General features: G+C 56.2%; 2 protein-coding genes across 2 annotated transcripts in view; both read right to left on the reverse strand.

The window, feature by feature from the left end:
* Positions 1-4273, reverse strand: part of VOLCADRAFT_99655 (uncharacterized protein) — a gene marked incomplete at both ends in the record, with an annotated part of 19384 nt that extends 15111 nt beyond the window's left edge. The window contains 4 exons of the mRNA XM_002958358.1: positions 629-744; positions 933-1006; positions 2864-2926; positions 4241-4273. Coding sequence (XP_002958404.1) covers positions 629-744; positions 933-1006; positions 2864-2926; positions 4241-4273 — 286 coding nt within the window. The remainder of the gene's footprint in view (positions 1-628; positions 745-932; positions 1007-2863; positions 2927-4240) is intronic.
* Positions 4274-10441: 6168 nt separating this feature from the next.
* On the reverse strand, positions 10442-12054 carry VOLCADRAFT_119944 (uncharacterized protein; the record flags this gene model as incomplete). The annotated part of the gene is made up of 4 exons (XM_002958359.1): positions 10442-11017; positions 11500-11548; positions 11759-11848; positions 11930-12054. Coding segments are annotated over 4 exons (840 nt in total), but the record flags the coding sequence as incomplete, so codon positions are not given.
* Positions 12055-12087: the final 33 nt, after the last annotated feature.

The raw sequence follows: 12087 nt of genomic DNA on the forward strand, positions 1-12087 counted from the left end.
GGGAGGGAGGAAAAGACGAACCACGAGGGAAAGGGAGGAAATCATGTGGGTATTCAAGAAACAAAGAAGGAGAGGAGGGAGGGAGGAAAGGAGGGGAAAGGGAAGCTGGTTATTAAGCGGTTATGGTTTCTTGAAGCGCGTGATGTTGGGGCGAGGAGGATGGGGATGAGGTAATTGAGAGTGAGCCAATCGGAGGCGGAGAACCGCGTGGCGTGTGGGGTGTATGGCCAGGATGACATATACAAGGCCGACAATGGACAATGGCTGGTTCCGCTCCTGCCGCGGCTGCGGTGGAGGTGGCTGTAATCAGCACACGCGTGTGTTTTCCCCACCGCGAAACACAAACAAAGCTTATGGGAAAACACAGCACGCCGTCATTTCACCGCGGGTAATCCTCTATCACCGCGAAGGGCGAATGGCAGGGGAATGCCAGGCGGACATGATCCCCAAAGTGCCCAAACGCAGCCACAAGGCATAACTACAGTAAGTGGTTGTCACCGCCAGCCGTTCGCAGGTTGCGAAGAAGCGGACCGGCCGAAGAGGGAGGTCACTCGCTTGGGAAAGCTTGGGCCTGGCAAGGGCCGTCAGACTTTCACCATTCGTATCCCTCTTCCGCGGCAACACGCACTTTGAGACAATCGTCGCCGGCCCCGAAGATCCACAATGTTTGCCAGCCGCTCATACAGCCCACGGAGATCTACCCGCCCGGCAGCCGCCAGCACATCAGCCTGGCAGAGGGGTACGCTGCAGCAGCGCGATGCAAGAAGCATGCGTGTGCGTTGTGCAGTTTTACGAGGTGAGACTGGAGGTGCTGCGCATGCACTAGATGGCTGCTTGTAAAGTTGGGTATAGCTACCATAAGACAAAAGGGATCGGGGACCCAACGAGCAGCTTGCCGTGTTCGGCAGCAAAACTCGCGCTGGGTTCCTCACCTTTGAGACGAGACCTGCACGCAGGTCCGCTCAAGCATACTTTCGTCATGGAAATTCAAAAGTTTCTCGACATGCTGCTTTAGCGGATCCAGAGAAACAACATTGCCGGTGCAGCGAAGTTCCACGCCCCTTGACTGTGACATTTCCTTGACTTTCCTCCAGAAAACAAACGCTCGCCAATAACTCTAAAGTCAATTACAGATGTAAGATGTTAAGCGTTACGTACGTGCTTCTGGGGTCCACAGTCAGCAATCCTTGGGGGTTAGCCCCTTGTCCTGACTGTATTGTCATAAAGCGAACAAACGTCTAAGCACATCTGAGTCCTGTTTGCTGAGGGAATACAGCCATGGAACCCGTTGCAACGGCATACTGGATTTGGATTCAGTTAACTGGTTTCCCGACCCGGGCGTGTAAAACAAAGTGTTTATGACACCAAAGGTTTTGTTTTTTTAAGCTGCAAACAACTCAGACCTCCCAAGGCTTTACAGAAACCATGATTGTCTCTGCGCAAATTGTCCTACAGCGGTTTCGAGCAGTTCTCTTTCCAAGCTCCGCCTTGATTAAGAAGGGGTCCTGCTGTCCATGGCGCAAAAGAGCTCTACACATCCACAGCCGCTTGGGCAGGCTTGGGCCTGCTGAATATCATATGAGGCATCAGGATAGATGGGTATTTACCAATTATTCGTCTCCAAAAGCACAGGCATGCAGCGGTGCTTTCCGAAAACCGTCGAAGCCTGGGTTACCAAGGAAAGCGCAGGTGCCCGAAGAAATCAGGGAGCATCGGCCTGGGGGCCGGCCAGCACAGCATTTCCCTGGGAAGCGCCTAGCTTCAGCGTTTTGCAGGCTGCATCAGGCTTTGCTTCGACGGCCACTACGTGGGCAGTAGTGCTTGGAAAGGGCTGGCAGGATACGCTGTGTGGGGCTGAGCCCTGTGAGCATTTTCCTTGCTGCGTCTTCATCCGTCTTCAGATCGACCGCCCTTTCAAATTAAGCAGGCCTCGCCCCTTAGGCGGGGCAACCCGGCCCTGCTATTCACCCTGCCACTCAGCACATCGAGTAGAGCTCCCAGTCTCCTGCGCCCACTCCATCTCGCTCGAACCAATCGGCTTTCCTGGTCTCTACCATGCCCTGACCTGCCCTTTCCGTACATTACAACGGCAGGTACACCCATTCTTACATTAAAACACCGTACATGATGTACATGTTCCCGTACGTTCCACGCTCTATATATTTGTTTAAAGCCGTTAGGATAAACTAAACTAAACTAAACCATTATTTCATAAAAAGCAGCAGCAGCTGTCCTCGTATCTGCAGGATTAAAAAATTGTTTGAAGGAGCCATTCTTTTGTTCACTAAAGCAACAACCTATTGTCTTTTCGCCTGCCCTACTGCATTCACACACCTGCCCGCTGGCGTCATCTCTCCTTAAGAAAGACTCCGCCCCGCCCATTCCCGCTGCAATCACACATTCCTAAGAAATGATGGGAGGGCCCTGCTCCTTGCACGAGGAATCCCGTGGCACAACATACGATCTTCCGCGCCTCTTCCCCGTCATAGCGAGGGGAGGGGTATGAACCAAGGTTCTGAAGGCATTACGCACGACGCCAGGATAATCCCGTAGTACGGTATACTAGTCCGTCGGCTCACATCGTTCCGACAGGCACTCACAACAATCAGCCAGCCTTCAGGAAAGAATGCCATGTCCATGTCCATGACTATGATCATGCCACGTCGTATAGAAAGGCATATACCACAGTAGCAAACTCTACCCACCTACACACCCCCTGCACGTCACATCACCTAGCCGTCCCCATTGCCGTCTGAATATGTGGCCCCAGCAGCCGCCTGAGCACCAACTCAACCAAGCAAAAGGCGCATACATATACCTCCTCCTAACTCACCCCGTTCCCTTCCGGCTGTTCTTCCCGCACCTGCACACGTATCTCCTGGATGCCGCCCCAAAAGAGCTTTGGTCGCTGATTCCCGAAGTACACCTACAGTTAAAACCGAGCTAAAAGGATTCCCGATATGCACATCAAACAAAAAACCGCCTGCAACCATCAACTTCCACTAAAAAAGCAGCAAACGCCTTTTCGCGCGCACTGTCGAGCGCGCGAGAAGTGTGGCTTAAACGGGAACGCGGAGTGCGCAAATGCAATATCCATCCAAGACAGGCCCAACAGCATTTCCAGCATCTACACTTCTGTAAGGCACGGCGGCCTTGGCAACGGGGGAAGGATATTGTACGTGCGTGCGTGCGTGCGTGCGTGTCCTTGCTTTGCGGGCTTATGCTATGCCAGAACCAGATACACCAACTAGCTAAACCAGGCAGGTAGCCACCTCTCTGCCTCCCTCCACATGCCCAAGGATGGCTCCGAAACTAACCTCCAACTGCACACGCACGCTAACTGTCCCTAGTCGGCGACCCGAGTGCTACTTATAAATAGGTGGAGAGGCTGGAAGGCCTCGCACCTCCGAAAAGTAAATAAAACTAAACGGGATATTACGGCGTAAAGGCGGCACGCGGTGTCGCGCGCACTCGCGGGGGATTCCCGCACGCACGATCCACTCACGCCCTAAATAACCGCGACCCACACGAGCACTACTGTAATGTACGTGCCCCTACGCTTGCAAGCGTGCGCAAATCATCAGACAAAACAACGCGACAGGCAGACGGATGGACAGACACCTAGACACCCACTTGGCGACAGGCTCAGACAGACAGATAAAATTTGCACGCAGAATAGCGATGGCAGACAGACAGACAGACAGACGGATAGGCAAAAACAAGCATAGAGGATTATAAAAATAACTTGTTAAAGCAAATTTCCTATTGTGTCTATCTGTGTGTGTGTGTGTGTGTGTGTGTGCACAATCGCGCACTGCGGAAAGGAATAAGGCTAGGCTCACACGAAAAAATCCTTAAGGAACAGTGTACAAGTAGAAAACTGTCCCTTTCACTGGATCCAATTCCCTTCTCCGCATGCCACGCCATCACCGCATCTTGAACAATCAAGCCATTCTGGCAAAGAACAGCGACGACCGGCGCTGAACCGGAATGCGGCGGAGGCAGCTGAGGTAATCTGCAGCAAACTTGCGTTGCATAGCTACCGCCGCAGCGCTCTTGATGCCTCTATGTTCGCAAATCCCGTACCGCAGGCCGGCCGATTTAACCATTCGATGCGAGCCGTTGTGGTGTTGGTGATGTGGTGCTGCTGGCGGTGGCGGTGCTGCTGGTGGGCGGAAATCAATGACCCACCAAAAAGATATGGGAGTCCTCCTAGGGAGGCAATCAATGACCTACGTACCTGCCAGACGGAGAACCACCAGCCACCAGCCATAATTACCACAAGACAGTCTGTTGCTTGCAACACACATACACACACATACGCACACACACATACGCACACACACATACGCACACACACATACGCACACACACATATGCACACACACATACGCACACACACATACGCACACACACACGCACAAGCATGCAGAGCACTCATTACTAAAATACGAACGCAGACACCCACGCACACAGCAAGCTTGATGGCCTAAAACCACCGGGTAACAGTTGCCGTAAAGACCACAGCGTCAAGCTATGGATGCTTAGTCAACGTCACAGCCGGCGTGTTGAAACGTTATGAAAAGATATGGCCGCCGCCACCATTTTCGTAACGCCATTTTCGTGACGGAAAGTCGGTCGTCATCACAGCAATATCATCCTCATACACAGACCTCTCATGTACGACCTAGAAATGCCGTACATGCACCATTGCAAGTCAGAGGGAGGTCCAGGGAGTCAAGGCGCCGTACCGGAAAAAACGCCGTAAAAAGCAATCCCTAAGTCCTTCCTTCCTTCCCTCCATCCCTTTCTTCTCCCGCGGTTTCCTAGTTCAAGTAATTCTATTTGTACGGGGCGGGGGCCAGGGAGGAAGGAAGGAAGGAAGGGAAGGAGATGTACACATGCATGCCGCCCTTCATATTACGGAAGGCCTGGGGGAACCAGACGCCCTCCAAAATCCGCTCTAAGGCCCGCGGCCGGTTGCAGCTTTCTTCCCTTATCCCTATTTATCCTACTACAACAACAACAACAACCTCTTTTGCTCCCCAGCCAGGCAGTCTTAGAATTGCTCGATGAAGTGGGGGGTGGGTTGCGTCATGAAATGGGGAACCACATTACACCACACTACACTAAGTGTATGCTGCACGCGCGCGGATGTGACACACCGTCCGGCGGTTCTCAGCAAATGCGACAGTTATGGTTTAGGATTTGAAAATTCTCCCATCAATGAGATGCAATCGTCGACGCATAAAGTCAAGGTCGTAGCTCCTAAAGGCTCCCGCCGAGGCTCGCTTCTATTAAGGAACCCCGCTTTTCCTCCCCCTATGCAGCATTTTCCCTAGCTCACCTTCGCAGTTCGCTCAGGTCTCACTCTCTGTCCCTCTCTTAATACACTCCCATCATCCTCTCGACGACCAACCAATCAACCAATGCGCGCTTTACTGAGGGTCAATCAACAACTAGACAAACCAACCAGACTTTTGCGGCGGGGCCTTTAGCAGGAAAAACGTCTCCGAAACAACAAGGAGGCGGCCGTGCCGGAGTGTATATATATGCGAATTCGCTCGTGCCTATCGCATTCGCGCGCGGGTTCACCGCACCATCAAGAAGGCGCACATTTCTCTATGTCCCAGCCTTGTGTCACGTTAATTTGTGTCACTTAAAACCTTTTGGGGGGAAGGTCACTTCGTTTCGTTTAGTGCAGCACGCTGAATGCCATCTTAGCAGAAGCAATAGCATCTACTTCACATGGCTGGCAGACTTCGTTACGATCAGAAATCAGCAGAAAACTAAGGGGCTTAACGGTAAGATGCCCTCGAAGCGTCCTTGCTAGAGATAAAGACTTGACAAGCGCAGGGGCCACTCCTAAGCCCAAGGGTCCCTGCCAAGTAAAACCCGGCGGCCCCCAAAGAGTCCCGCCCCATCTACCAACACCACGCGTTGTCAAAAAACGATGGACACCATTCTCGTCGGCTAAACAAGCTGTAAGGATGATAGAATCAAAAGTGCAAAAGTGCCTGAAAGCAAGGTAGTAGGAGTTAAAGGGCAGTAGAAGTACATACACCGAAAACATTTGGGTGCGGGACACATCATGCGGGGCATCAAAAGTACATATTGGGAGGCAAGTCTGACGTCAGCATGGAGCTGAGCCACATGGAATCCCCCTCCAACTCCGTCATGGACTGGTCCGGGCCCCAACATCCCCCAGGGCTGCCAAAACCCCCGGCGCACGACCTCGGCGTGCCGTTACCAACCCCCTGACCAAATTGTTGTTGCTGCTGCCCCTGCTGTTGTTGCTGACCTTGCTGTTGCTGAGACGGCGGAATTGGACCGACAGTTGCCGCTGCCGCCACTGCCCCCGCCGCCGCAGCGGCAGCAGCAGCAGCAGCAGCAGCAGCGCTCCGTGGCGTTGCCCCGTCCCCCCCAGCAGCGGGTGCCGACTGAGTTCGCATCAAGGAAGGCCCCTTGGGTTGCATGGAAGCTGCTGCAGCTGTTACGCTGGTTGCAGCGTACGGCGCTGCAACTGGGGTAACGGAGGGTGGAGCGGCAGGCGCAATAGCGGTGCCGTACACTGTGCTGCCGCCGCCGCTGGTCCGCGCTCCCGACGGGTCGTCCCTGGCCTCATACTGCATGCATGCGGTGAAGCGATTGCGATCAGCGGCTGCTGTGCGTCGACTAACCCCAGAACTCCGGGATCTTAATCACCCGCATTAATAAAGACTTGCTCCAAGGAGGACTCTCACCCGGAGCAACGTACACGAGACACGGCCTGCAAACTGGTTCGGTGTTACCGTCTATGTATTTGTTCATTATTGCATTGTTACCATAGCCCCTTAGCTCATTATTCTTGCACTGCTTACCGTACTTTGTAAACGCATGCCAAATTAAAAGGAGTGGAGGTTTACCAAACGATGGGATCATCGTTGCATGTGGCATGGCCCATGACACCACCACGAGCCTGGTTAGGTGCCTCGGTTTAGCGCAGGCGTTGCGATTCTTTCTTCTTTGTCACCGTCAGCAAATACTCACCTGCACCTGCAGAGCACGGAGACCTGGCCCATCCCTCGGATCACCACCGCCGAGCGCGACAGCTAATTGCTGCTGGGCTAAACCGCCTCCCGAAGCCGACTGCTGTTGCTGTTGCTGCTGTTGCGGCAGCGGCGTCGATTGTTGGTGTGGTTGTTGTTGCTGTTGTTGCTGCGGCAGCGGCGCCGACTGCTGCTGTTGGTGTTGGTGTCGTCGCTGCTGCTGCTGCTTCTGTTGTTGCTTTTGTTGTTGTTGTTGTTGTTGCTGCTGCTGGTGGACACGCGGTGCTTTGTCCACCCTGCCGTCCCCGGCGTCGCTGCGTTGCCATCGATGTAACATGTCTGCCATTGGGCGATCCGCCATTTGTTGCTCCTGCTGTTGTCGCAGTCCTTGTTGCTGCTCCTGCTGTTGCTGTAACGTCTGCTGCTGCTGCAAGAGAACTGTCACGTATGTTTGCGGGGCTCCTCCCGGTTGGCTGTGCCGCCGGGAAACAGACGGCGAGGCGAGCTGCCGCACCGCTGCCGGCGCCTCACGCGCCATAGGCGGCGTCAGCACCAACGACGGGCCTTGCCCCATCGTTGACCCCGCCGCCGCCGCCGCCGCCGCAGACGACGACGACGCTCCGCCGGGCATCGCCACGGCCGACCCCGGCAACGGCGCCGACGGCGCGGAGGTAATGGGAGGAGATCGGAACGCGGTGTGTTGCACCAGCGTTGCACCAGTGTCGAAAGGTCGTGCGGTGAAAGGCAGCGGACCTCCCGGTATCGCCAAGCCATGAGACCAGGAGTTGATGCGCATATGGTTTAGATCCTGGGGCTCTGAGGATCCGGCGGCGAGAGCTGCGCGGCCGAACAGGAAACAGTGCGGCAGCGAAGGTACTTGCTGTGAATGGGCCTGCGCCTGTCCGAGCAGGGCTTGCGCCTGCTGCTGTTGCTGCGCCTGCTGCTGTTGTTGTTGCTGCTGTAATTGTTGTTGTTGCTGCTGCTGTTCCTGCTGCATCTGCATATGTTGTTGTTGTTGTTGTTGTTGCTGTACTTGCAGTTGTTGCTTCTGCACTTGCAGGTGCTGCTGGAGTTGCTGCTGTTGCCGTTGTTGCTGCTGCAGCTGCTGTTGCATCTGTTCTTGGTGTTGCTGCATATGTTGCTGTTGTTGTTGCTGCTGCTGCTGCTGCTGCTGCGCAGCAACAGCCACAGCGGAGTGCACCTGGATGCTGTGCCCGCCTGACGAAAAGCTCTGAGAGCGCGCGGGTTGTTGTTGCTGCTGTTGCTCTTGATGCTGCTGCTGGAATGATGATGAAGGCTGGCTTCCTACCCAAGCCGGGGAGGACGTGTTTCCGCTATCAGGACTGAGGACGCTCATGCTCGTACAAGATCCATGTACGGCAGGATCACTTGTGGGCGAGAGCTGTTGCTGCTGCTGCTGCTGCCGGACGTCACAAGGCATCGTCTGCGGAATCAAACGCGGTAGTGGCGGCAACCCTGGCGTGGATGCGGCCACCAGCAGCTGCTCTCCCCGCACCGAGGAAGTGAGGGCTAGCCGGCCGGCAGGTGTCAGCTGTTGCAGCTGCCGGTTATACGGCACTGCCGCTGCTGCTACTCCTGGTCCAGCCGGTGCATCCATCGCGGTGTCTTGGCGTTGGTGTAATCCGCGAAGTGAGGGTTCGGAGCCGGAGCTATGGAGCTGATACACGAATCGACCTCGTACGTCGGGCTTATGACCCGATGGGCCGCAGCCGGTGGCAGGAAGAGGTGCTGGTGCTGCCGTATTTAGCCATGTCGCAGCCGCGGTGGGCTGGGAGGAACGCTGTGGCTGAGCGGCGGTGGCGGCGCCGCCACCGCCGCAAGGCGCCCCTGCCGTACCACTCATCAGACTATGGTCGCTGCTGAACTGTTCTCTGGGAGGCCAGTTGGTAGCGTTGCTGGCTGGCTGCTGCTGCGGCTGCTGTGGCTCACCGCTGCTGACGTCCAGCGTGTGCGGAGATGCAGGGCCCGGCGTAAGGCAAGGTACTTGGGACAAGGAGCTCGGTGCGTTACGCTGCGACAGAGAACAACAGAGCGGAAAGCAGGCAGCGAAGCGTTTGAGGTCAACTGACCTTTCCTTGCGTCTTGTTTTTTTCTCGCGAAACCAGGCGGGACCTGCACATGCTCTACGGTACCGTCAAAACACCGCTACCGTCAAAACGCACCGCGAATTGCACAAAGCAAAAAATGGTTGGATATTAAGTAGTTTACATCCTTGCCATGCGCCTGCACAAAGCCGCATTTCTTCTCCCCACACATCCACCTCGCACCGAAGGGAGATCATGCAGCCCCGATGGAGGCTCCTGCTGGTGCTGCTTGCCCCCATATCGCGGCCCCATGCCTCTTCTGACGGCGGATCGGTCGCCCGGCGAGGATTCCCGCTTCAAGCCACCATCAACCGACGGCATCCAACCGGGCGACGCGGCCGCCGCCAGCTGCTGGTGATGTGGTTGCTGGTGCAGGTGGTGCTGGTGCAGTGCCGGCGGCGGCAGCGGCTTGCCCACCATGGGCGTCGCGCTCTCCATGGGACCGACTGGGGACGCGCCTGTGGTGTTCTGCGGCTGCGCACTGAGGACGCCCCAAGACGCGTCTGACGGCGTATGGCTAGCAACGACCCGGGCTGCACGGCTCCCTGATGGCAGCTGCTGCTGCTGCTGGGGCTGGTGGGGATCCTCCAGAGCCCATCCGCAGTAAAATGAGCCACCAGCAAGCAGCTGTTGGTGCTGTTGATATTGCTGTTGCGGGTTGGGCTGTTGCTGCAGCTCGTTCGGCATTTGGTGTACAGCTGTCCCGTGTTGCCGATCCAAAGGCTGTGGCTGCGGTTGCTGCTTCTGGTGAGCGGCCACGGCGGACGACGCGGCCAAGGACGTCTCCACGCATCGCTGAGTGTCTTGCCTCTGTGCCCCCTCATGCAAGGGCAGTCTGTGCTGGTGCTGTTGGTGTTGCTTCCGTTGCAGCGGCAGCAGCGTCAGCTCAGCATGTAGCAACACGGGCGGCTCCATGGCGTCAGGGGCGTCGTCAAAAATGGTGCGGAGGTCTCCTGTGGCCGTAGCCGTTGCGGCAGCTGCTTGCGTGGATCCCATCTGCTGTAGCTGTTGTTGCTGTTCTAGAAGCATCTGCTGCTGTTGTCGCTTTTGATGTTGCTGCTGGTGCAGCTGCTGGTGATGAAAGTGATGATGGTGGTGATGATGGTGGAAGTGTTGGAGCGCCAGCTGCTGTGGCTGTTGCTGCTGCTGCTGCTGCTGCAGTATTTGCAACTGTGGCTGCTGCGACAGCAAAGGTGGAACTCTGCCGCCGCCGCCGCCGCCACCTCCACTGCTGCTGCCGCCGCCAGCGCTGGTGTGTCCATACGAATGCGGTGGTTGTTGTGATTGCTGCTGCTGCTGGTAACTAACTGCGTTGGCTTGCGCGGCGTGTAAAGCGGGGTGTGCGCCAAGGCCTGCAGTGTCCCGTGGGTCGTCTTCCGGAATGCCCAACAGCGCATCCAGAGAGCCGGTGCTCATGTTGCTGCAGGCTCTGAGTAGCCCGGAGGTCCCGTACGCGGGTGGATGCTGCTGTGGGTACTGCTCCGCCATGTCCACTCCGAAACCCGGCGGTGCTAGCGGCGGCGCACACTCCGACCGCGGCACCTTGGGAACGCTGGGATCGGGCTTGACCGGAGAGATGGGCTGGGTGTGGCTCAGCGCACGGTGGCGGATCTCGGAGTGCGGGAAGCCCGTGATAACCACGCTGGGGCCTGCGACGGCGCCGACGGACTGCCGGGAGCTGAGGGAATTCATATGGTGGCCATGTGACCACCAGGTGCGGTGTGCGGTGCCTTCCGGGATGCCAGTTACTGTGCCTGCACCGCCGACGCGGCCGGAGAAGCTGGGGAGCTGGTGGAGGGGTCCGGCCTGGGCGCTGCTTTGACCCACGGGTCGTGGCTGGCGGCTTGTGGGGCCTACCAATTTGGACACGCCGCCTCGGGCGGGCTGTGCGGCGGCAGCGGAGTGGAGTTTGGGTCCTGCAGCTTGGCCCGTCCGGCGGCCGGTTGCAGCTGCACGTGGCGCGGGCTCGTCTGGGTCGGCTTCTTCTTCTTCTGTGGCGTCCATGGCACATGCGGACTCGATCCGCGCAGCTGCGTCCGCCTGCACGTTATGACAACTTTTCTCATAGCGTGTAGTATTGTAGAGGAGTGTAGCAATTCGTAAAATTTGCGGTGTAAAGTTCTGTGGCAATAAGTGCGTATTATTATGCGTGTGCGCATTACTCGCGGCGTGAGCGATGCTGGCGACTGAACAATAATAACCCAAATAAATCAAGTGCTTTGCGATGCAAAGCATGCTTCATGCTTCATCATTAAGGAAATCAATTCATTGACAGTTGGCCGTTGCTTATTCAAGTGTGAGTGCACGGAGAAACGACCGTTTCGCAGGTGATTTGGGAGGTGGGCTGCCCTTGAACTTGGACTCACCCGGCGTTGAGCGCGATAAGCGCGAAAGTAGTTGCGAACCTCGTCAACACTGTAATGAAGGGCAGTTGCGAGGATATTGTCAGATGCTACCTTGGTGCGACGCGAGAAAAACGAGCGCGAACTTATTACGGAAAAAACCGGTCACCACAGGCGATGGCCTAGACGACAGGATTGAGCCCAAGCTGATTGGAGCTATCAGAATGAATGACTCTGTAGGCCTTCCGTTGAGAAATTGAGGCGGTAACATGGTCACCCTTACCTGCGGAGGCACTTGGCGTGGATGCGCGTTTCCAGCATCGTAGGCATGTCATCCGCAGGCCAAATTTCGTGCGCATTGTCCTCATACCACCTTCAGGCAAAAATAGTGACCCTCGGCTTGTTGTATCTTGGAACTACGGGTTACTTCAGTCACGCAAAGCGTGGCACGTACCTGTTGATAGCTGCCGCTTCCGGTCGACGGCCGCTTTCCTCAAGAACTTGCCTCCACCATTCATTGAATTTGCTCCAGTAATTAACAGGCCGCCGGGAGTTGCCCTTGCTTACGACCTTGGTCATTATTTCAATTTCCGCACCAGCCGCAATTCAGCC

Source organism: Volvox carteri, assembly GCF_000143455.1.
Source record: "Volvox carteri f. nagariensis unplaced genomic scaffold VOLCAscaffold_92, whole genome shotgun sequence".
NCBI lineage: Eukaryota > Viridiplantae > Chlorophyta > Chlorophyceae > Chlamydomonadales > Volvocaceae > Volvox > Volvox carteri.